At 32.8% G+C, this 23,875-nt stretch overlaps 1 protein-coding gene across 1 annotated transcript in view; it reads left to right on the top strand.

Moving 5' to 3' along the window:
- Window positions 1-23,875, top strand: part of LOC125069715 — a 164,634-nt gene that overhangs the window by 37,387 nt on the left and 103,372 nt on the right. The window contains exon 3 of the mRNA XM_047679268.1: window positions 15,548-15,593. Within this exon, the coding sequence (XP_047535224.1) occupies window positions 15,548-15,593 (46 nt within the window). The remainder of the gene's footprint in view (window positions 1-15,547; window positions 15,594-23,875) is intronic.

Here is a 23,875-nt window from a genome sequence, read left to right as displayed (position 1 = left end):
CTCTGAATCGCTGCCAGGTTACGGCGGGATGAAGGTTAGGGAGGGAGGCAAAAAAGTATTCTCCAACGATAAAACAAAACCGCTTGCCTGTTGTTTATGTGGTTATTAAGAGCATTTCAAGCGAGCAATCGCAAGTAACTTTGCGGTCTCAGAGCGATGACCAAGGGTCTGACTTTGGACACGGTTGCGTGCTTTTGCTTCTCTACCTTTGGACCATAGAGTATAAAATACATAGAGTAAACAAAGAGTTGTAATATTAAACAAACAAACAAAAAAACTAAAAGTGTCTTGGGACAGCCGGTTGGAAGTTGCTTTCGCTAAATATTATTGTGTATTAAATAACAGACAGAATGAAATAATTATATATAATTAAATGTCATGAAATTAAATTGTTTTAAAAAAAATCCTGCCAGTATTATAAAAAAAATGTTATATAAAACCGTATACAAAAGAAAGAGAGAGTGAAACAGTGAGAAAGAGAGGAAAAGGTCGCCTGAGGCGTAACAATTTTTCCTTACGTGACGTTTTCCGCCAATTCATTCTACTGTAAGCCTCGTAAATCATATATGTATTATTATATATGTATTATAAATATATAAGTAGTATTGACCTTGACTTGCTATATAAATTACATCATAAATAAATCCTTTCAAAACAATTCAACGATAAACTTGCGACTTAAACAATGACACTTGGTACAATTTCTAATCAATAAAAATTGGGCAACGTGAAATTTCGTAGCTTCATTACAGTCGGTAATCAAAGGTCGGTTCATTATTCGAAACGTTTGTGTGAATTCGGTCCCTCGGGGTTTTCGATTCAATGTAATGTTGATACAACATTTATATTTACCTTTATTTAACTGTTCCTGTGGTTTTACAATTTGCTCACCTCGTATAGTTTCGAATTCTTTATTATTATTATTTTTTCAATGTTGTCTACGACTTAAAGACGTATCACTTTGAATGTTACCCACATCGGTTATTAATTTTAGGTGCTTAGTGATAAGTTGATGGTGGAACTTTTGCTATAAATAAATAAAAAAAAAAAAAATGGTATTGTAGGGATTCCATTTTTTTAAATATATCTACATAGTATATAACAAAGTCGCTTTCCGCCATCTTGTACGCTTAGATATTTTAAACTACGCAAGTGATTTTAATGCGATTTTTTATCAATAAGCAGAGGGATTCAAGAGGTAGGTGTACAAATACATGTACACATATATTATAGAAAAGAGCAAACGCAATTATTTTTATATAAATATGTTCTGCTATCTAAAAATTGTATATAGTCCGTTAATGGATCCGCGTGTAGTCGGGATAGATGGCTAGTTGTATATACATAGTAATCGCTTGCATTTTATGAATAATTTATATTTCATTAATGTATCTCAATATTAATTAACTCTCGATTTAAGATATCAAATTATTTTATTTAAAAAAAAAAAATGTTTAAAAAATATGTACATACATACATAAATCGTTTCGACGCTTTTTTTTCATGCTTTATAAATTATCACTGTTTTTTTTTTATTTAGTAACTACGTAATAAATCTTTTTTTTTATTATCGTAATGTTCTTGACATTATTACTTGTAGTGATGTTTTAAATATTATTGGATACTAAAAAAGTTGTATCGATAATTATCGAAATAATTATTTAACAATATAATTTCGGCACAATAACAGCAACAGGAATATTATTAAAAGAGGTTCAATCCCGAACACTTCAAAAGAAACTAAGTACTAAATAATATGAATTTCTTAATTAAATATCATTGATTGGACAACATCAACAACATCACATACTGACCCCAATGTAACTAAAGCACTTGTGTTATGGAAAATCAGAAATAACGCCGGTACCACATACACCCAGACCCAAGACAACATAGAAAACTAATGAACTTTTTCTACATCGACTAGGCCGGGAATCGAACCCGGGACCTCGGAGTGGTGTACCCATGAAAACCAGTGTACACCCTACTCGACCACGGAGGTCGTCATTGATTAACAAAATAAATTCAATAAGCGTTAAATACAAATCGTAATAAAATAGTTCAGAAACGGTTAACTATAAACGAACGTTATTTATTTATCGAAACATAAATGTATCCAATAAGCAATGAATGAGATAATCCGGTTGTAAATGTACGTTTACTGTATGAGGTAACCTTCGTTTAAACTATCAATAATATTTATGATCGATGAAGTATAAAATGAGTGGACACACTCGTGCTACTGAGCAAAGCGATAACGAAAAGCAGTATAATCTCGGTCTGATCGATCAAATGGGACTTCACATATCGGGATCAATGTGAGCCTGGTCTTTCAAGTCAAAAGGATGGACGTGCTAGCCGTGGCTACCGGTATGGAAAAGTCCATGTACGGACGCAATCGTCTAGGCTCGTACCCAGACAGGCTTTTAGGCCAGTCGGGAAAAACCCACATTCTCAATACAGGACAGATATTAAAATTTACAAAACCTTTTATTATGCCACAGTCACACCAGTGAGACATACTAAGTGCAAGTTTATGAATTTAAAATTGACTTATTTCGTCAACAATGTTGGACGAACTTTAGATTGGGTGTCATGTCTTCAATCCTTCTTTTGTCTGTATCTTTTCTTGCTATGTTCTAGAAGTTGGTATTTAAATACTTTATTTGTTATGGAAAGGGACGCACTTCTAAGCTTAAAATAAGGTCTCATTAATTTATTAATTTATGTACATATAATCTGTAATTTTGTTTATTTAGCATATCACTAAAATACATGCACAATCATAAACCTACCTCTGAATATGTTGAGTATGTAGCTTATACATAAGATTATCTGACATATATTTTACTTTACTTTTAATAATAAAAAACAATTGTTACCCACACATAAACAAACTAGTAATGAAATGTAGGATATCGTGAAACTGCCAATTCTGTGCCAATGTTTCGTTTGATTGCGTCCGATTGTTAGTTTTTATTTCCATTATTTCGCAAAGGGATCGCTTCGCTTATTCCCTTGAGTGCAGTTGTTACCTTTTAGAAATTCTATCACAGATTATCTTATACATAAAAATTAATACTTGTTTGTGTTCGTGTTTAACGTTAACGTGACGTTTCTCTTATTGAATTTTGTACAGTTGATGGTACTTGTATAAATGTTTCTGTGATAAATATGCAATAGATGGACCACGATGCGAATTAGCATTTTTTTTTTATTTTTTTTTTACATTTAGCTTAACATTTGCCAGTTTGTTTAGATCAAATCTTGCAAGCTGAATTGGAAATATTTTTATGTTGGTTTAATTCCAGTGACAAAGCATTTTTATGGTAAGCAATATCTGATTCTACTGAGTTTTTTCGCCTGGAGCCAATCCTTTGTAGATTGGCTCCACCGTCAACAGCATACACAGGATATTTTTTATATAATCCACTGATTCTTTTTACTATTACGTTAGTAATATATTCCGTTTAAAAATGAATTATAATGGACATTATGTCTGTATAAATGTATACAACTAGTCTCTAAATTCCATCACACCATTTCGATGTCTGTAAATCCACCACAGCGCGATTTTTAAAACATTTCCTGCCTGACCACTACTATTCCGTAGAACCAACTTGTCGAGGATTTTTCTGAACCGATACGTTTAGGGAAGAAAAACCTAGTCATTTCTCAAAGGCCAGCAATGGCATGTAAGCCCTTCGGTGTTGCAGATGTCCATGGGCAGTGATAGTCTGGTCTATCCTTCAGGTGAGACCAAACTATCATTGCTATTGGGCATGATGCCATAAATAAGTTTAATAATAAGAAAGTAACCGTTCCGCTCGCTATGTTTAATTTATATTCATATCATGATTTAATTAGTAAACATCAAATCTACATAAAATTTGCCAAAAAAATAAACTTTAAAGTTAACGTAACGCAACGTATACGTAAACGTAATGTAATTAATATTACAAGGTTCCAAATGGTAAAGTAATGTAGCCTTGAATAAATTATGTCGCTTTACCGTTCGGAACCTTGTCATTTTTATTTTGATGCGATATACGAAACTCCGGATGACTTTGTTTAAACCTATAAAATATTTAAAAAATATTAGGAATGATCTAGAAACAGTAAGAAACGAACAACCGTTATTGTAAAACGGTATAAACATATAGAAAGTGGCAGATGTGCCATACAGCTACAGCTAGCTATATAATCACCTGTTACTGGAAAGTTCTAGATAAAATTTTAAACTAACGGGTCGTGTCAGCTCTGAACATTTCTAGGTCTGGCTTTTTAAAAGTCGATCTTAATTCTCAAGATCAATACATTTTGACGACCTCCGTGGTCGAATAGTGTGTACACCGGTTTTCATGGGTACGCTACTCTGAGGTCCCGGGTTCGATTCCCGGCCGAGTCGATGTAGAAAAATTCCATTAATTTTCTATGTTGTCTTGGGTCTGGGTATTTGTGGTACCGTGGTTACTTCTGATTTTCCATAACACAAGTGTTTTAGCTACTTACATTGGGATCAGAGTAATGTATGTGATGTTGTCCAATATTTATATTTATATTTATTTCTGAATTACCAATATAGTTCGTTATACTTTAATTTATTTTCACTTGTCTATCCTTTTGAGTGAAATCTTGCTGCTGTATATTTAACTAGGTCAATGAACTAACGCATAAGCTGAAATTTTGCACACACTTTTGGGGCTAGTTGGACAATCTTGCATAGTAAATTTCATTCATTTTAAAACATAGATTAAATCAAAGTTTGTTTTATAAAAGGTCCTTGTTTACTTATAATATGTATTATAGGATCTACAATGTTTCTTACTTATCTACCGGAGATATATGGGTACTTATTTTAGCCATTGAGCTAGTCGTCTTTTTATACTTCATCCTAATTAAGCTAAATCAAATAAAAATCAATAAATATTGAAAGAGAAAAGTCCTAGTAACAGCTAATCAATACAAAAATTACATTAAAAGACTGTAAATTTCCCACTGCTGGCCTAAGACCTCCTCTCCCTTTCAGCAGAAGGTTTGGAGCATATTCTACCAGGCTGCTCCAATGAGGGTTGGTGGAATACACATGTGGCAGAATTTCGTTGAAATTAGACACATGCAGGTTTCCTCACGATGTTTTCCTTCACCACCGAGCACGAGATGAGTGCTGTACTTGCCTGGGTTTGAGCCCAAAATCATCGATTAAGATGCACGCGTTCTAATCACTGGGCCATCTCAGCTCTTAAATATTGACATTATCATATATATATATAATTACATAACATTATTGAAAGCCTTGTGACCAATCATTTTACTACACTTGAATCCAATTCGCTACGCCCTTGAAGTTAAATAAAGATTTCTTAAACTAAGTGTTTCTTAACTCGTGTTGGGTTTCCACGAAGATGAAAATTAACGCTAAACGGATAAATAAATACAGGTCACAACTAGTTTCGAAGCGCATGCAAACATCGTTTCGGTTAGTGAGATTACTTAAACAGACTTAAGAATAAAATAAAATTAATGTATAGCTCATAAGTTACATTTTAAAGATCTTTTAGTACTTATTTAAATTTAAATATTTTAAGGTAATTAAATAAAAGTTGCTTCAAATCCAAAGCCTAATTAGATTCATTATATTTTTAATAAACATAATTAATAATATTGTTGTACAATTCAGACGATTGTTATGACTTAGTGATACGAATGATATCATAGATCGAAAAATTGTGAATTTGTTTTCCCATGTGAGCTGTACTTTGTCCAAACACACTCTCCTGCCATTTCTATGAAACTAAAATAAAGCCAGTACACAATGGAACGAAACTCACGGTAATCTTGAGACAATTAATTTCCAACAAAATCTAAAGGACATATGTATGTTCACATAAGCGTCACCTAAGCTCTTAATTTACTGTTGTATTGTTATATTCATGGAGAAGTCATCATTGGGAGCTATTTTACTACCAGATTTATCTGAAACGCTTTCTTGTTTTGTATTTTAATTAAACATTTTGCTTTAACTTAACTCTCTTCAATTTCGGTATAGTTTACATCATAGTCAATTCGTAACCGGTTTTGCAGGAAACTGCCTGCAGGCATCGCTGTATTGGACCGTATCCCATAAATTTTATCAATCTGAATGGACTTTATACAGAAACGAGATGCAATATCCCATCTGTTTTGACATTTATGACACACCAGATCACGCTTCTAACGTTAATGTTTCATAACAGTGCCAAAGGTCATTCAGAAATTCATATTAGTATATTTATTTGATATATTTACAGTCTTACTTTCCAATCATAAATTCATTTATTCGATTCAAATTATATTTACTCGATGTGAGCAGAACTATTAATTAAGTCAAAATAAATAAGCAAATGAATCATCAGTCGCTAGTCATGTTCAAAACCGCTAAAGCATCTCCATTTCTCGATGCCCAAATACAAATTTAGATTTTCTTTGAACAGTAAATGCTAAATCTATTTGCAATGGCAAAACAAATACGTAACAATGTCCGCAGTGAATTGTAGAGGCGCGCGAGACACGCGACGCTTCTGTAACTAACGAATAAAAGAGAATGTTTGAGAAGTTATATTTGCCCGTGACTGCGTTTGCGTGGACGTTGAATTTAGATTGGTTTTGACTATCCAAAGAGTTCATCATACGCCGTTATAGTACCTTTTTTGCTCTGTTACCCGAGTACTCTGTAAGATTTTTAACGATACTTTTATGGAATTTCGAACAACAATGAAGAAATATTTTTAGCCATTGTAATTAACTACTTATGCTTAAACTACAAATACCTACCTTGTATCTTGATACCCTCTCTAATAATCTAATTAATTATGTTTGTAATTTCTAACCGCTTTGAAGATTACCGTGTACAGAAAAACTAAGATTGTTTTGGTGTGATAGCTTGCAAATAGACATTTTTAAAAGTGTAAAGGTGTTTCTTTATAAATATTTCAAAATCACAGACAGACCTTTCAATTTTATTTATTTGTTACAATATACAATAGAGGAGAAGGCAATTTTTATTTTAGTTTCCTTTTTGGTTTTGACTCCGAGAAAATAACGTCTCTAATAATAATCGTAAGAAGGTACGTGGTATGTTTTAATTAAAGTTCCGACCATTTCACAATGTTATTGAACGACCGCCCAATACATTCCTTAAAAAGTTTTTTTTACTCTTATTAGGGTTATTTATAACGTTTTAATAATAATTAATAAAATTTTAATCATGCAATTATGATACGATTTTTGGGTTCGAGTAATAAAATGAAAAATTTATTAGAATCATTTCGTACCATAGAATTCATAATCTTGTTTTCGTCACAGATTTTTATCTTAAAATAATACCAAAGCAAGTCTCTCGAGACAGCTTTTCACTTTTATCTGACGATTTATCTTCATCATCACTAAAATTGAAAGAATGGTGTCATTGCTATAAAAAAAACACTTCAATGATTTAACCAAAATATTTATATAATTTTTACAATTTGATTCTTATAATAAAAACATTCTTATATCTATGAAATAATTAAAATTTTATTTTACATCAATTATCACAAATTCTTTATTCTTTTTTTTTATTTTTGTATTCTAATTAATTATCTAATCTTGCTCAAACGTTATACTTTGCAATACTTTAAGCATTTCGATTCTCGCTGTCAATTTCTGTTTTGCATTGAGCTTCCTGAAACTTGGTACCAAAGACAACATGAACTGCCTGTCTTCATCGTCTTCATCTTTCTTAATATCCTTTAACATATCTATTATTTTTTCTTCTAACGTATTGCTTCTTTCGTAAACTATTTGTGTTTGGGGATACTGCTGTTCTGGGGGATTCTCGATTTTCATTCTTTGAATGTTCTTAACGTCGCTCGATGATTCGCCATAGTCGTAAATGATTTCTTCCGGCTGATAACTATTGTCTAAAGGATCGGCAGAGTCGTCACTATCTCTGGCTTCTTCTGTGCCATCTGTTGAATCCATGAGGAATAATAAATTGTTAAAATATTCATACCTCTTCCTTCTTTTCACGTGTTGGTCAGACTCCCGTTTTATGTTTTCCTTCTTTTGTAATGCCAGCTCCCTTGTGAAACAAGTCCGCAAGCTCTTCCAACGTTTCTGGATTTCTCGGACTGAAATTTTAAAACGGATTTTACTTTGGAGCTAGTTCCGTAAAGTTTCCGACTTAAGTCCAAATGTATTGTAAAGTTAGAAAATTTCCATTACATACAAAAGAATTTAACTTACGTATAAAATAAAAATGATGTATTATGATATTTTATTCAACATAGCATTTTACGTTAGTCTTACAGTTTGTAAAAGTTCCTAAAAATAAGAGCAGATACTTTTAAACCGAAAACTGCTAATAAAAATCCAGGCTGACGTCACCGTGAGGAAACCTGTACTCGTACGTATCGGATAAAATTTGCTAAATGTATATCTAAAATATAACACCGTAAAGTAGAAGGCGTCTGTTCGACAATGGGACATTTCCGAGCAGTTATTTTATTATTACTGCTTTTTTAACAAAAAATATTTGTTACGAAAACTCTTAAATAATTTCTCTAATAAATCTACTCATTAGTGCCTAATTACGTATATCATACATAATATTTACCATCAGATTAACATGAAATATGGTATAAATGTTAGAGAACGAATTAATGTGATGGCCGCTATGGTTGTTATATCCCCACGCCCAATAATAAATTAACAGAGATTATGGTGTTTTGAATTAAATTCAATGTTTATGGTTAAATGTATCATTTTTAATATACGTCATATAAAAACAGATGTTATTAAATACTCTGATATAATAAAATTACGTTATTTATTAATTTCCTGTAATCCTTAACAACCTTACGCGGTCTCACAGACACGAGCGGCATTATTTATGTTAATAACTAAGCATGCATGTATTTTTATCGCATGACACGCACTTTTTCGTGTATCTTCTGAGATATCTGCGTCCGTCGAGGTCAAAAGTGCGTTCGTTTGCATGCGGTGAAAACTTTTGTGGCCGATCTGAGTGACCGAGGTGGATTGGTGGATTCTATGACAAGCTTGAAATTTTCCTTAATTTATAATTACTCAAATAGTTCAGAGGAACAGGTAGATTGCCGTTGATCATATTTTACAGTTTACGTCAAGTAAGACTGCCTCGCAGTAGGAACGTAAAACCTTTTTTATCAATTTCTATACTTCAAGGAAAGGTTTTGAAATGTGAAAAAATATCGTTGATTGAAATACTTCAGTGACTTTTTTGTAAGGATAATCGGACTCTTATGGAGGCTAGGTTACATTTGTTTTTTTAATAAGCCTCAGCGATGCTCGTCATCGAAAACGATCACGGGAAAGTAGTGATATTTGCTCTATTCTTACCGCTAAAAGAGAGACAAAATAAATACTAGTACTTTAAAAAAATAACATTTCGGTATTAATTTGCAACTTTGAGGAAATATTTACTTTTTCATTAAAATCAGTAAACATTTATTTTGATTACAATATTAATAGAAATAAGTTAAAAGTTCCTATTTTATAAGTCCCTTTGTTTATGGAGACATTTTGTCATATAATATTTAATTTCAATTAAGTTAATATTGGCGAGAGTAATATATCGCCAACAGCACATACCGCTATTTGACTGAAATAAATCATTTAAAAGTTAAACGACAGTATAACAAAATATTTATATTCAAATAACGACAAATACTTTAAGTTTTTTAATCTAATAACTAGTCTAGACTTAACTTGGAATGTAAACGACGCTCAACCTTTTCAAAGATATTCTCTTAAAGACTAGCAAGAAGCATATAGATGCCTACAATGTTTATTTGTTAACACAAGCGAAGCCTAGATCGGTTACCGGTTCTTCATAAGTATGCATTCTCGGTATCTCTATCGTATCAAAGTACAAACACACGCTTACGTACATTCATACTGTGGGCACTAACAGTTAATTGTTATCTATTTTTCAATATTTCCTATACAACTAAATACCTTATCACCGACGGACCAATTTCGCAATTAGAACTCTATTCGGTTCAAATAGAGTCCGTTATATTTTGGCACAGTCGTTCGTACGTCATGAATGCTTAGCTTACATACCATATTCGACCTTATGCAGTTGGTTCAATTGGTTCCAATTCCCGTGTATTTCCTCGCATATTTCGCGCCATATCTTCTCTTTATGCTTTCTATGGCTGTGGTACAATTTGTCATTCTTGTTATACAGAGCTGGACGCGTTTTTATTGCTTTGATCAACTTTTCAGGGTCTACGTCGAACATTTCGATTGTATTATTCGATCACGAATTGACGTGCGTTCTATGTGGCACACACTGGGCGACTAAGCGTCATGGCGGCGGAACTGTGGCGTCACTCGTCGGCCAAGTATCGCGCTGCAGTATCGATAATGTTTCGTTTCGTCACCGGTTTTCATTGGTTTAACCGATATATATAAATATTACCGGTTAATTTAATCGATCGTAATGACGAAATTTATTATGTATGTGTATTTAAAAGTTTTACATAAAAAAACATACATTATAATACAATTAAATTGCATAGGAATTTAAACGCGCGTATATTGGTAGCACGAGACTACTTCGCGACCAGTCACAAAGTGATTTACTTTAATATATATGAGATAAACCTTTCCTTTCGTATCTGATAACCACCAAGACGCTTTGGAGTAGCGTGGTGGATTAACCTCTTAAAAAGAGGAGAAGTCTTACCAACGATGATACTTTTTTTTTAATTGCTTGGTTATCTTTAAACTATGTAAAAATTCCATCAATATTAGCTTAGCATTTGCCTAGTGAATCTGAGCAAAACAAACAAACAGATTAACATAACTACCCTCGTTATAATTATATTACAGGCGCCGATATTATTTAGATACTTATGTTTGTAAACAAAATAGGCGCCGTGTTTCTGTTAAAAGCCCACTTATTAAATCATAATAACCTACATTGTCAAGTATTGTTCCATATAATTATTTATATAATATTACAAATACTGTATACAATAAGAGCCGAGATGGCCCAGTGGTTAGAACGCGTGCATCTTAACCGATGATTTCGGGTTCAAACCCAGGCAGGCACCACTGAAATTTCATGTGCTTAATTTGTGTTTATAATTCATCTCGTGCTCGGCGGTGAAGGAAAACATCGTGAGGAAACCTGCATGTGTCTAATTTCAACGAAATTCTGCCACATGTGTATTCCGCCAACCCGCATTGGAGCAGCGTGGTGGAATATGCTCCAAACCTTCTCCTCAAAGGGAGAGGAGGCCTTTATCCCAGCAGTGGGACATTTACGGGCTGCTAATGCTAATGCAATATATAACGGATGGTTAATAGTTCATATTTATCTGTATCACCAATAATAACTGAAAAATTCTTTAAGATAAATATGAACGTCTTTATTCTAAACAAGCTTCGATTATTATTAATATGTCCGGATATATTGTTAAAGCAGACACGCACACTAGTAAATTAGTGTGACGTTTCGAGAGCGTAAAGCGTAGCTGTCACACACACCAAGATAATAAAGTTGCCTCGTTTTTTTTTTAGTTCTCTTGTAGTGCGACACTCTATCATTTTAGTTTCTATTCATATACAATTATGTATCTAATTAATTTGACAAAAAAAACTCCCGCTGAGTTTCTTTCGCCGGTTCTTCTCAGGTCAGAGTGTCCCTTTTGCCGAAACGGTGGTAGTGTTTAATTTGACCATCAATAAGTAAGTGTAATGCTTCTATGTTGAATAAACGAATTTAAATTTTATCTAGGTATACGTGTATAAATAATCCAAGTTATCAAGTTAAGTCTTCAGCTCTATGTTGTAATGACACACATTCCACACCATATTGAGAAAATATTTTAATACTAGCTGAAACTGTGGCTTTACTCGCGATTTATAGAACACAATATTCCAACTACCGTTTTACCCCCTTAGTTACGTAAAACAGTTCTTAGCGGATGTCTACGCCCTATAAGGAACTTACCTACTAAATTTCAAGTTTGTAAGTTTTATAGTTTTTAAGGATTTCGTGATTAATCAGGGAGTGGTATTTAATTTTTATATATATAGATTTCCTATATATTTTTATTTATTTAGATTGTAGACATTAAATGCTACTTGGACATTTGTACACGCGATTAAATTCTTTGCGGTTACTCAGTTGACAATCAGATAGACGCGGATACAAAACAAATTAATATTTATAAATATACCGGTATTTATTGCCGCGATCGTTTAGATGTCTAATTGGATGTTAATAAATTGAGACAATGATGAACGTAAAAATCTTTCTTTATTGTCTATACTAATGTTATATACTAGCTGTGATCGCGACTTCGTGCACGTTCTAATTTATCAAAAAAATATTGTTGCAGCCTAAGTTACTCCTTATTACATCAGCTTTCTGTCAGTGAACGTCACAACAAAACTGCTCCTGCCGTTCCAAAGATTAGCCGGAACAAACAGACAGACAAAAATTTAAAAAATGTTATTTTGGTTGTACGTACTGTGTAAGTAAACATGCATTTAGTAAAAATTCGTTATTTTAATATTACGCACAGACACTCCAATTTTATTATAAGTATGTATAGATTATATAACATTATAAATAGGCAAAATTTGTTTGTTTGTTATTGTTTGGGGTAATCTCTGTAATTTTAAAAACATTTTCACTGGTAGAAATCTCCATTATTCTTCTCCATTGTTCAGGATATATAATTGTATCATATCATTTACTTTATTAGTTAATTGCAATCGTGAAGCCGGGGTTGATATTGTTTTCGTAACATTAAAACTACACTTAGTGGACTTTAGACTTGGGGCAAGTTCGTTTGTAAAGGTACCTCACATTCATCACTTATTGTAAACAATACCGCTAAACTATACTTAGTATTGTATTGTTCAGAGTGAGATAGTTTGATTATAAAAACAAGAAATAGTTTGCCTTTTGTTTTAAGTGTTTTATTTCTAATATAAATAGTTAACAAATAAAAAATAAAAAAAAGTCAACAAATACTGTTGTTTTAGAATGACTTTTCAGCTGATAAATAATTAAATTGTTTTAACGAATATATTAGTTATATAAATGAGTTCTTTGTACATAGTTTCCGCGTGTCTCGCTTACATTGCACCGACTTTTTTGTCGCACGTTTATACGCTAATAACTTTAAGAATCTGAATTACCCGCAGCTAGGAAATCCTACGAAAGGCAAAGCAAATCTGCGCGAGAAGTTAATAGATATCGACCGAGACTGACTGACTACTAAGGCCAAATTTTATTATATATATTTTTATTACAAGTAAGGCGTTTTTGAATATTATACAAAAATTAATATTATATTTTAAATTTCAGCGGTTATTAAGTGTTTCTTTTTATTTTGAATTCCATCTCAATTATGTATCGGTTACAAGTTATAATAAAGTATATCATTTTGGTTTCATAAAATCCATAAACTCAGTAGCATTTATTACTAATAGGATAATACTACATTTCAATAGTATTGAGTTTTTTCGAATCGTTACGTGGAAGTTCACAGATCGTGAGTTTCGATCCGGGAAAACACCTCTGAGTTTGCATATGTTTAATTTGTGTTTATAATTCATCTCATGCTTAGCGGTAAGCAAACCTCTCGAGCAAAACTGCATGTTTCGGGCAAATCTGCCTCATGATTAATGTTTTGAGCAGCGTGGTGGATTAACCTTCTCGGAGGATAAGGAGACTCCATTGAGAAGGCTTTTATAACATTTGACATGTTTACAGGTAAACGTAACACATCGAATTTGTTTCTATAAACAAAATAATTAACGATTATTCTTTTAAAGTTTATAAATAAATAAAATTTGATTACCAATATATAAATAAATACAAGAATAAATGATTCTTTGTTATTCCTGCTCGTTCATATACGATTCTTTCAATTGCCTTAAAACTTAATACCGTTGTAATTTATATTAAAAACATATTTAGAAAAAAATTATAAATAAATTAGTTGTCTCCGGACTTCGCCTTTCAAGTGTTGGTTGTCAGGTGTTATATAATATACCTTTCCTTTGGATTCAATCTTATCTTATCATTTTTCATTATTTCAGTGGCTTGACCGTAAAAGTGCAACAGACAAACTGACAGATTTCATTTCGAATTTATAATATTAGTATTATATAGATATGTAAAAAAACTTAAATTACGTTTCGTATCAAATCAAAATATACTTTATTCAAAAAGGCTTTTACAAGCACTTTTGAATCGTAATTTAACAAACTATTTAATGTAAAGCTACCACCGGTTCGGAATGTAGATTCTACCGAGAAGAACCGGCAAGAAACTTATTAGTTATTCTTTTTCAACTTCTAAAAATACAGTCATGTCAGTTAAATACAATTATATATGTACATATGTTATGTCAAACGTAACATAACTAATCCACAAATAATGTATTCGAAGCCCTTTTTATTAACCTTTAAACGTGTATTATATTATATTTAACCCTTCTATTGTTTGAATGCCATTTATAAAGCAATGACATCATTAAATGCATAATGCAATGTTCGATAGTGCTCGTTTCTGTTTTACGGTAATTCTCTTGCGTCAGTACTAAAACATTAGGTTGAGGAATTATGTATAAAACGATTTCCCACAGCGTTCTCTCGTTTAGTATTTAACTTATATAGGTTTGAATAATACTAGTACTGTTACAAACTGGCCTGTATGTCTTAATGTTACGCGGTCCAATGAGCCGAGGAGACCTGTTGTTAAGATGGGTGGATTTTAATCGGAGATTATAAGTTCGAATTCTGTCACAAATAAGTTTTCATATGCTTGGTTTGTGCTTATGTTTTATTTGTGGTAGGGAATTGTGCAAGCCCGTCTGGGTTAGTACCATCCACTTAGTATTGTTCCGGTTTAAAGAGTTAATGAGCCAGTGTAATTACAGGCACAAAGTTAGTCAGTCAGTCAAGAGTTAATGAGCCAGTGTAGTTACGTCTAACATCTTAGTTCCCAAGGGTGGTGGCGCAATGGCGAAGGAATGGTTAAAATATCTTTCAGTGCCAATTAAATGCCACTTAATCAGGTGGCCCATAAACAATTCTACATATATATAAAACAAAACCTCTTACATTTTTTTTCAAGTATTTTCGAATATATTTTTTTACTTTATAACTAACTACCTAAGCCTATTTATATGGAATCTTCAGATTATTATAGGTTAAGGTTTCATGGCTTCTTTGAAAAATGTATCGGAAGAAATTCTGCTTCATATGCATGTATGCCCATATATATGTAGCTGAATTTATTCCGATACGTTTTGCTTCATTCGCCGTATATTAATCACTTAAGAACTCGGTGTAACTTGGGATTGAAGGTGTGATATTCGATTAAAAGCTATTTTGATCAACTGAGTCTTTCCAACTTCGAAAAATAATAATATTTAGACTATTATACTAAGAATATATATCTCATGGATTGTGTATATTTTTCACTATTTAAACAGAATATTTTCTTTTTCAGTGGAAGTCGCGATGGTGTGTCATGCGAAAGCTGTCTCCAGTAGCAGGTACGTTTTGTTAATCACGTTATTTATTTAATATATCTGTACATAGTATTAAACAAAGTCGCTTCGCGCTGTCGGTACGTACGTACCTACCATTACATCATTTTAACTACGCATCGGATTTTAATGCGGTTTTCAATACAGATGGAGATACAGATCCAGACATATTCAAGAGAAAGCTTTATATGTTAAAACATGCATACTATAGTAGAGAATAGCCGAGAAATTCAACTTAGGAACCGGAGAAAAACAAGATTTGTTTGGGATGTTTGTTCTTTAAACTGAAAGTTGTACTTAGGCCCTTATTGTACCCGCGATAAGCCAAGACGCCTTTGTTTTACATAAAATATTGAAACGATACTAAAATAATGACATTATACTTAAGTTTTTCTCCTGACCTTACATTGTTACCATTAAGGTAGTAACCATTCTTTACATTGCCAAATAAATACATTAACAAAACAAATAGTAGAGAAAGTAATAAAAGTCTCCTAACAAATTTATATAGAATTTTCATCAACAAATCGCTCTTATTACACAAGTCATAGAGTTCAAGTTACGATAAAAAAATGTAATCTGTCACCTTAATATACGAGCAGACATCAGATAACTATAGCTCTTGTGCCTTTAGAAATAAAGGCTATTGTGTAGGGTCAAATCTTTGATCTACCCTACGTGTCTAATCCACGATTAATGTTAAACGAAGGGTTCTCTAAGTTTAGGTGATAAGCAAAGACCCCCTAAATCCTTATACCGTTATATCTACGGACGTACGTTTTGTTTACTACACATAGGTACTGCGTATAATGAATGAGGGCATAATCTCAACTGGACTGTACGTTCTTTACCAACGGTATATTTTCAATGATAGAAGTGTTAAGAACATGTAGTCCTGAAACAGAAAAAAAATCTTTGTAAAACATTTGTGCTAAATTGCACAAATTTGACACAGTTTAGTCGATACAACTATATAAATGACAAAAACGCGTGTACGTAGTATTTGTTGATTTCGAGTGGATATATAAAGATCTATATAATTTATTTTTGTTGACATTTGCTTAGTTTTGTTATTCAGAAGAGTATGTGTAATATTTTTTGTAGATATGTACATATATATAATGTTTTTTTTTTTAATAGATAGAGTGATTCAAGAGAAGGGTTTATATGTAGAGTAGTAGTAAAGAAACGCTGATAATTTTAGAGGTCATTCTAATGTGATGTCCAAATAAACACTTTTTTGCGCTTACATTAAGATAGATCAAAATAATGTATAACAGTATTGTACACCTTAAAAAGATCTTCAAAAAAGTCAGCGATGGTATATGTCTATCTCTTAGGGATAACCCACAATAACCATTTTTATCCTTTACTTTTTACGAGTAATAATGGCTTATTTTCAAAGCGATTTTGAGCAATACGGCAATGATCCTAATCCAATAAAGTACCTTAAATACATTGTGCTTTTCTTATAGATCAATGTGGCCCTATACATCATGTAATTTAAATGAATATTTTCGAAGATATTACAGATTTAAAACGCAGAGACATAGCGGTTTGTATTGTCTAATGACAAAAAGCTATAAACTTTGTATATAGTAACATTCTAAAGTCATATATATATTATTTCTATAGTCATATGTAAATAAATAATAAATAAATAAATAAATAAATATTGGACAACATCACATACATTACTCTGATCCCAATGTAAGTAGCTAAAGCACTTGTGTTATGGAAATCAGAAGTAACGACGGTACCACAGACACCCAGACCCAAGACAACATAGAAAACTAATGAACTTTTTTCTACATCGACTCGGCCGGGAATCGAACCCGGGACCTCAGAGTGGCGTACCCATGAAAACCGGTGTACACACTACTCGACCACAGAGGTCGTCGGTGTATTTATTATCAGTAATACACCCGTCTGAAGCCGAGGCAGGTCGCTAGTTGCTTATAATTTCCATCCAACGTTAGATTTTAGGTTAAATTATTTTTTAAATTCAAACGTTCAAATAAACCTGTGGCTATAGTGCGAGGGTTGTCTGGTGCAGATGCATTGTCATCTTCAACGGTTCAATTTCCCGCACGGATCAATATGCGAATGTCAGATTTTAATAGCAGTTTAAATCGTGTAACCAAATTAAATCGGAACATTATATTGAAGTGTATTATTATACATTTTATAAAAAAAATACCCCATCCGCGTTTCGCAATCGGAACGCGATAGCTACTACAGAACAGTTTGTCATTTTCACCACGTTTTTCACCGGTAAACGGAGTTATTCACCAGAAATTGTTAAAGATGTCGGAATAATCGTGCAGATTGAAAGCTTATCTAACTCGCTCCTGTAACCGATCGCTACCTACGTATATTACGATATAAATGTTTTAAATAGACCATTAAGTTAGTTATCAATAAACAGACTATGGCATTCTTCCAGAAAAAAAAAACTAGGAAGAAAACTAAGGTGGCTCTAAAGAGCTTTGTTACTCGTTAATTAAATTATAATTAAAGGAAATTGGATGTTCTCCAAAGGGTATTTAGTGATATCTTAATAGCAACCAGAAACGAGCGCATGTGAACGACCTCTGCCCATATACATTGGAATAACTTGGCTAGACCTAAACCGCCAATGCGTTGCCAACTACAAACGAAACACCGTTTATTTAACTTTTTAGTTCCGTATTTAATTTGTCCGGAGATGAGATGTCAGTTTTATTAGTGAATTTCAAAAGGTGATTGTGATAGTGAAAGATAAGCGAGTGGACTCGAATTTGCACACACAATTGTGGACTATAATAAGTCCGCACAGCTGGCTCATCTCTCTAGAGAATTTTCAGCCTAGGCGATATGGTTAGAAGCACATTCTAGAAGAATAATTTGTGACTGTCTCGGTCAGTTAAGACTTTTTTATAATATCGGTAGGCTGACGAGCAAATGGGCCACCTGATGGTAAGTGGTCACCACCGCCGTTGTAAGAAATATTAACCATTCCTTACATCACCAATGCGCCACCACAACCTTGGGAACTAAGATGTTACGTCCCTCGTGCCTGTAGTTACACTGGCTCACTCATCCTTCAAAACGGAACACAACAATACTGAGTACTGCTGTTTGGCGGTAGAATATCTGATGAGTGGGTGGTACCTACCCAGACGGGCTTGCACAAAGCCCTACCACCAAGTAAACCACCTTTTACTCTAATGCAAAGCACTTGTAAATTCGGTACTACTCGCCCGCTTCGGTTTGAATCCGCAGTTTTCGCTTGCCGCCTGATCATAGTATAAGGACCAAAATCAGCAGTTTCAAAATGACAGCTTACCTTTCACATACCGTTCCATATTTGAACTTGCAGACGATACAACGTCATCCTTGATGATATATTTTTATAACTGGTTCGTATTTAGTTACGTGATCTCATTCAAGATTAATGCGTGATTCTCAGTAAGACCAAGGTGAGCCTCTTGATGTTGTATCCCTAATGCCATTACTGTTGCACGCTGACATAAGCACGTTTGAATTGTTAATTTAATTTATTTTAAAAGTAATTTTATTTTTTTAAATATAAAGTATTGGACATAGTTAACAATTAACAATAAAATTAAATTATATATGTATATATTAACAATTAAATTATATATATATGGCACGTACAAGTATATTAGTTAAAAAAAATCTCATTCAAAATTAATATTTACCCGATAAACCGGTATTGTCTAGACTCTAGGCGAATCTTCCCATAAATCTTCTAACTTCATCTAGACACGTGCATTAAATCGGTGTAATTCCCGTCTCCGGTACAGCCAAGACGAAAAATGTATACATTTCCTTTATACACTAAAGCCGAAACAACTTAAACGATTTTGGCGAGGACGTGCATTAAGCTGTGACCACACTCTCCAATAAAAAGAAGTTCCTCTCAATGATACAAAGAAAGTTTCATTCATTTTAATGCTTTTCATTAAACAAATATGGTACAAGTGAATGCTAAAAAGGCTTTTCAGAACCGGTCGGTGTGAAAAGAAATTTCATACAATATGACGATTAACGACGTATCTTAATTACTGGTAAGTGTTACAATCTTGTGAAATGTTAAAATGTGTACATTTTTTAAAAGAAAATTATAAGTGAGCGGCTTTTATGGTAGAAGAATTTCGTGTAAACTCACACACACACACAGTCAAAAGTTCTATTGAAAACCATTATATTGATATGTTTTGCATTGAAGGTTTATTGACTAAAAAGGAACAGTCTGTAAAAGTCCCACTTCTGGGCTCCTTTGAAAAATAAGCCTAAGATTTATTGCACCAAGCTACATCAATACCTACATATATGAATATTTTATTCGACACAGACGTCCCATCATATTTTCTTTACAGTCGAGCTGATGTTATGCATTACAAACACGAAATAATCCCATGAAAATACATCGAGTTCCCATCGTTGGTAGAACTGGCCATTTCTTAAATGGTATAATATTCTTAAAGTGATTTAGTCTATGAGCGAAGGTGACCACTATCAAGTCCAAGTGTGCTTGTCAGCATTAATATTACTAAATTTAAATATAACCTTTAAATTGAAAATAACCCAGTCCATATCTCACACCTTCAGCAAATAAGATTATCCTGCATAATGAAATCCTGGGAACCCTTCCTAAATCCCTGGTACTAAAAATTGTTCCACCATTAGCAACGCCCACGGTAACGAGGGCAGCTCGTAAATAAATATTTTGAAGATAAAATAATAATAAGGCCTCACCTCATCCATTATAGCGTGATTCAATATATATATATGTAATGAATATTGTAATAAATCATGCGTCCAGGAAAATTACTTTCCGTGTGAAATATTGGCAAAACGAGGAAAATATTGTCTATATACGTAAGCTCCTTGTATCTTATAATCTTAATTAAATCATGTAATTGTCAATCGAAGATAATAAGGTTTCATATTGGGCATATAATATGTAACATATTATTGGAGCCTTGATTCCTATTACGGCTGATTTTTATTCGACCGAAGATAACAAGTGCCGGCTTTTCGGCTCCTTTGGATAAAACCTCTCTTGAAGGGAAGTTTTGTAGCCCATTCCACCAATGTGGATTATTTTTTTTTGGTGATAGTTGGTGGACTGACAAATTGGCCAACTACTGCTCATGGACGTTGGTGTTGTAAGAATTATTAACCGTTCCTTACATTAACAATTCCCTCTCAACCTTGGGAACTCAGATGTCATGTGCTAAGTATTGCTGTTTAGCGGTACAATGTCTTATGAGTGGATGGTACCTACCCAGGTGGACTTGCACAGAGACTTGAGGTGAATATTAATCATAAAATAAGCACATGGAAACACTATAAGTGTTTAAATCCAATTAAGCTTCTTGATTTTAACAACTATGTCATCTCGTATATTGTTATATATTTAAACCTAAACGAACCAAAACTTTAATAGTAGACAAAATATTTGTTACATTTTTAATTTCTTAATATAAAAAAGGCCTAAGAACTCTTTCTGCTTACATTTAGTCCATCGAAGATAAGCCGATCGAAAAAGCTTTTAATATAATGTTTTCTACAAGAGTTTTGCTTGTTCATAAGTTTATCCAAGATACAAAAGGAACTAAGTCGCAGCCTTCGTATACGTTCTATCAGACACCGTGTATATTATTTTATTTCGCTATATTCTTGATCAAGAAGATAAAATTTCGTTGTGTTTGTATCGCTTTATCGAAATGTTTGAAGTCCCTTTATTTTTTATATTTGTAAAAATTGGATACATTTATCTGACTACTTATATTAATTAATATTATTAATATTAATATATATTTATAAGCAGACTTAAATTTCTATTGTAACATCTAAACATTGGAATTTTGGTTAGATTTTACCTTTAAGCGTTGTGAGATACCTTGAAATTATGCATTCAATCTGGCAGTCTACGGCGTTATAAAGGTTCACATACAAGCGAATTGGCCCTCCTGTCCTCAGTGTCTACTCAAAGGTCAACTTTCTCTGGTCAGCGCAAAACCACTGAACGGTGAAATGGACATGCGTTTTAGCTTCAACCTAAGTGTAAACATTGAACTATTCAAATTTTGTTTTAAACATATAGCTGAGATAGTGAAGTGGTTAGAAAACGTGAATACGAAACGAAGATCGCTGGTTTAAAAAGGACGAACTCCACTAAGTATTAAGTACTTTATTCGAGTTTATAATAATCTGATACACCGTATCAGATATTACAACGATTAGGTAAAGGTTGAAGCATATTAGAACATGACTACTAATCTAATATGCTTCAACCTTTTCCTTAAGAGGAAACAATAACCGACTTGATCGAATGAAAACTAACTCATGAAGTTAGTAATTAAAAGATTGATGATAAATCTATGTATCTATGCAATCTAAAGTCAAAATAAATGTCCCACTGTTGAGCTAAGATCTCCTTTAAATATAAGGAGAAGGTTTGGAGCTTACTCCGTCACCCTGCTCCACTGAGGGTTGGTTTAACAAAATTCATTAAAATCCGCATGTGTCTTACATGCGGGTTTTCCGTCACCGTCAAACACGAGATGAATTATAAAAATAAATTAAACATTTGAAAAACAGTGGCACTTGGTTAGTAAGATTTTCCTTTAGACTGCTAAGTTTATTTCTACTGAATATGCACTACGATTCCATTGTAATCACTTATAACAAATTATTAAAATCACTGTACAAAATTACATGAAAAAAGTATATTTGGTTTTATTTCAATGCACATGCGTTAAACTCATCCGACATCAATAAACACCAACGTATTAAGAGCAGGGAGTAATCAAACGTAATTACTATTTATTATCATTCCCAAATCAATTACAGCTATCTCATTTTCTAATCTCATAACTAGTTTCGAATAGAATCAAACTTCCATCCACGTTACTTGCACGTTGACAAGTGATGGGCCTGCTTCCGCTTACCTATAGTAATGAGTATTTAAGTATGGGTCCCAGTCGCATGCAGCTGTGAGTGTGAAGGCGTCATCTTTCTTTTACTACTGTAATAACCACGTTCCTATCGTTAGTCACATTTATATTGGTTGCCGACGTCTTAAATAAATTTATTTAAAGTTTATAATTTAATATACTTGCTATTGATTTTTTATTGCTACCAAAATTTAATAAGCGTACAATAAATCTTACCGGCTAAGTTTAAATCTCTGGGGGCTATCTTCACAAATAACCTTAACATTACATATATTATAAAGGCTTAATTTTGTATGTATGCTTGTTACTCTTTCACGCAAAACTACTGAATGGATTCCAATGAAACTTTACAATAATATAGCTTATAAATCGGAACAACGCATAGTCTATAGTTTATAGAGACTTTGTGTAAATAATACCTGACAACCACACGAAAACTAGTGAGCCTATAAATTCATTTTAAAAATGTGCCGAATTCTTGGCATCGCCAAAAGTTCGGGTGAAATTCAGTTATGTTGAAGTAGTTAAAAATTCAATGTCTAGATTAGACTCGGTTTCTAATTAAAATAAAAGAGTTTATGAGGTCTAACGTGCCACTAAATATAGAACACGCACTAGAGTTAGTCATAAGGATATATTATCTATACATATAATAAAATTGGAGTATCTGTTTGTAATATTAAAATAACCGCGTTTTACTAAATACATATGATGATGACGTATACACGGTATTACACTGTAGTTCGTTCGGCTAATCTCTGGAACGGCTGGACCGATTTTGACGGGACTCTCTTTAGTAGATAGCTGATGTAATAAGGAGTAACTTAGGCTACTTTCATTATAGAATTTTATGTAAAATAATAACAAAGCCGCGGTACAATATCCAAATACATTAAATTAAAAAAACGCGCACGAAGTCGCGGGCACAGCTAGTAAAAAATATAGCACGTATGTATACTCGTATTCACATGACGTCTAACCCCTAAAATGCGAGCAACAATTATTATTATTATAGAAATTAAGATTTTTGTTTAGAGAGCTTGGAAACCGTTACGTTCCGCGCAAAAAAACACATTTTACATTTTATACGCGAATGAAATACATTATGAATTTTAATGTAGTATTTAATACAAAAAAATATAACATACACGTATATAATGAATCAGTTTTAAGTATCATACGCCTTACTCGTTGTGTTTTTTTTTTAATTCAGATTTCTTTCTTATTCGTAGACATTCGTCTGCTATTCTTTCAACATATATTATAAGATATAACGCTTTAAAAATGTTAATTTTTATTCACGAATATTTTCCATAG

Source organism: Vanessa atalanta, chromosome 16, assembly GCF_905147765.1.
Source record: "Vanessa atalanta chromosome 16, ilVanAtal1.2, whole genome shotgun sequence".
Taxonomy (NCBI): Eukaryota; Metazoa; Arthropoda; class Insecta; order Lepidoptera; family Nymphalidae; genus Vanessa; species Vanessa atalanta.
Note: the sequence above shows the minus strand (reverse complement) of the source record. Positions and strands in the feature narration are given on the sequence as shown.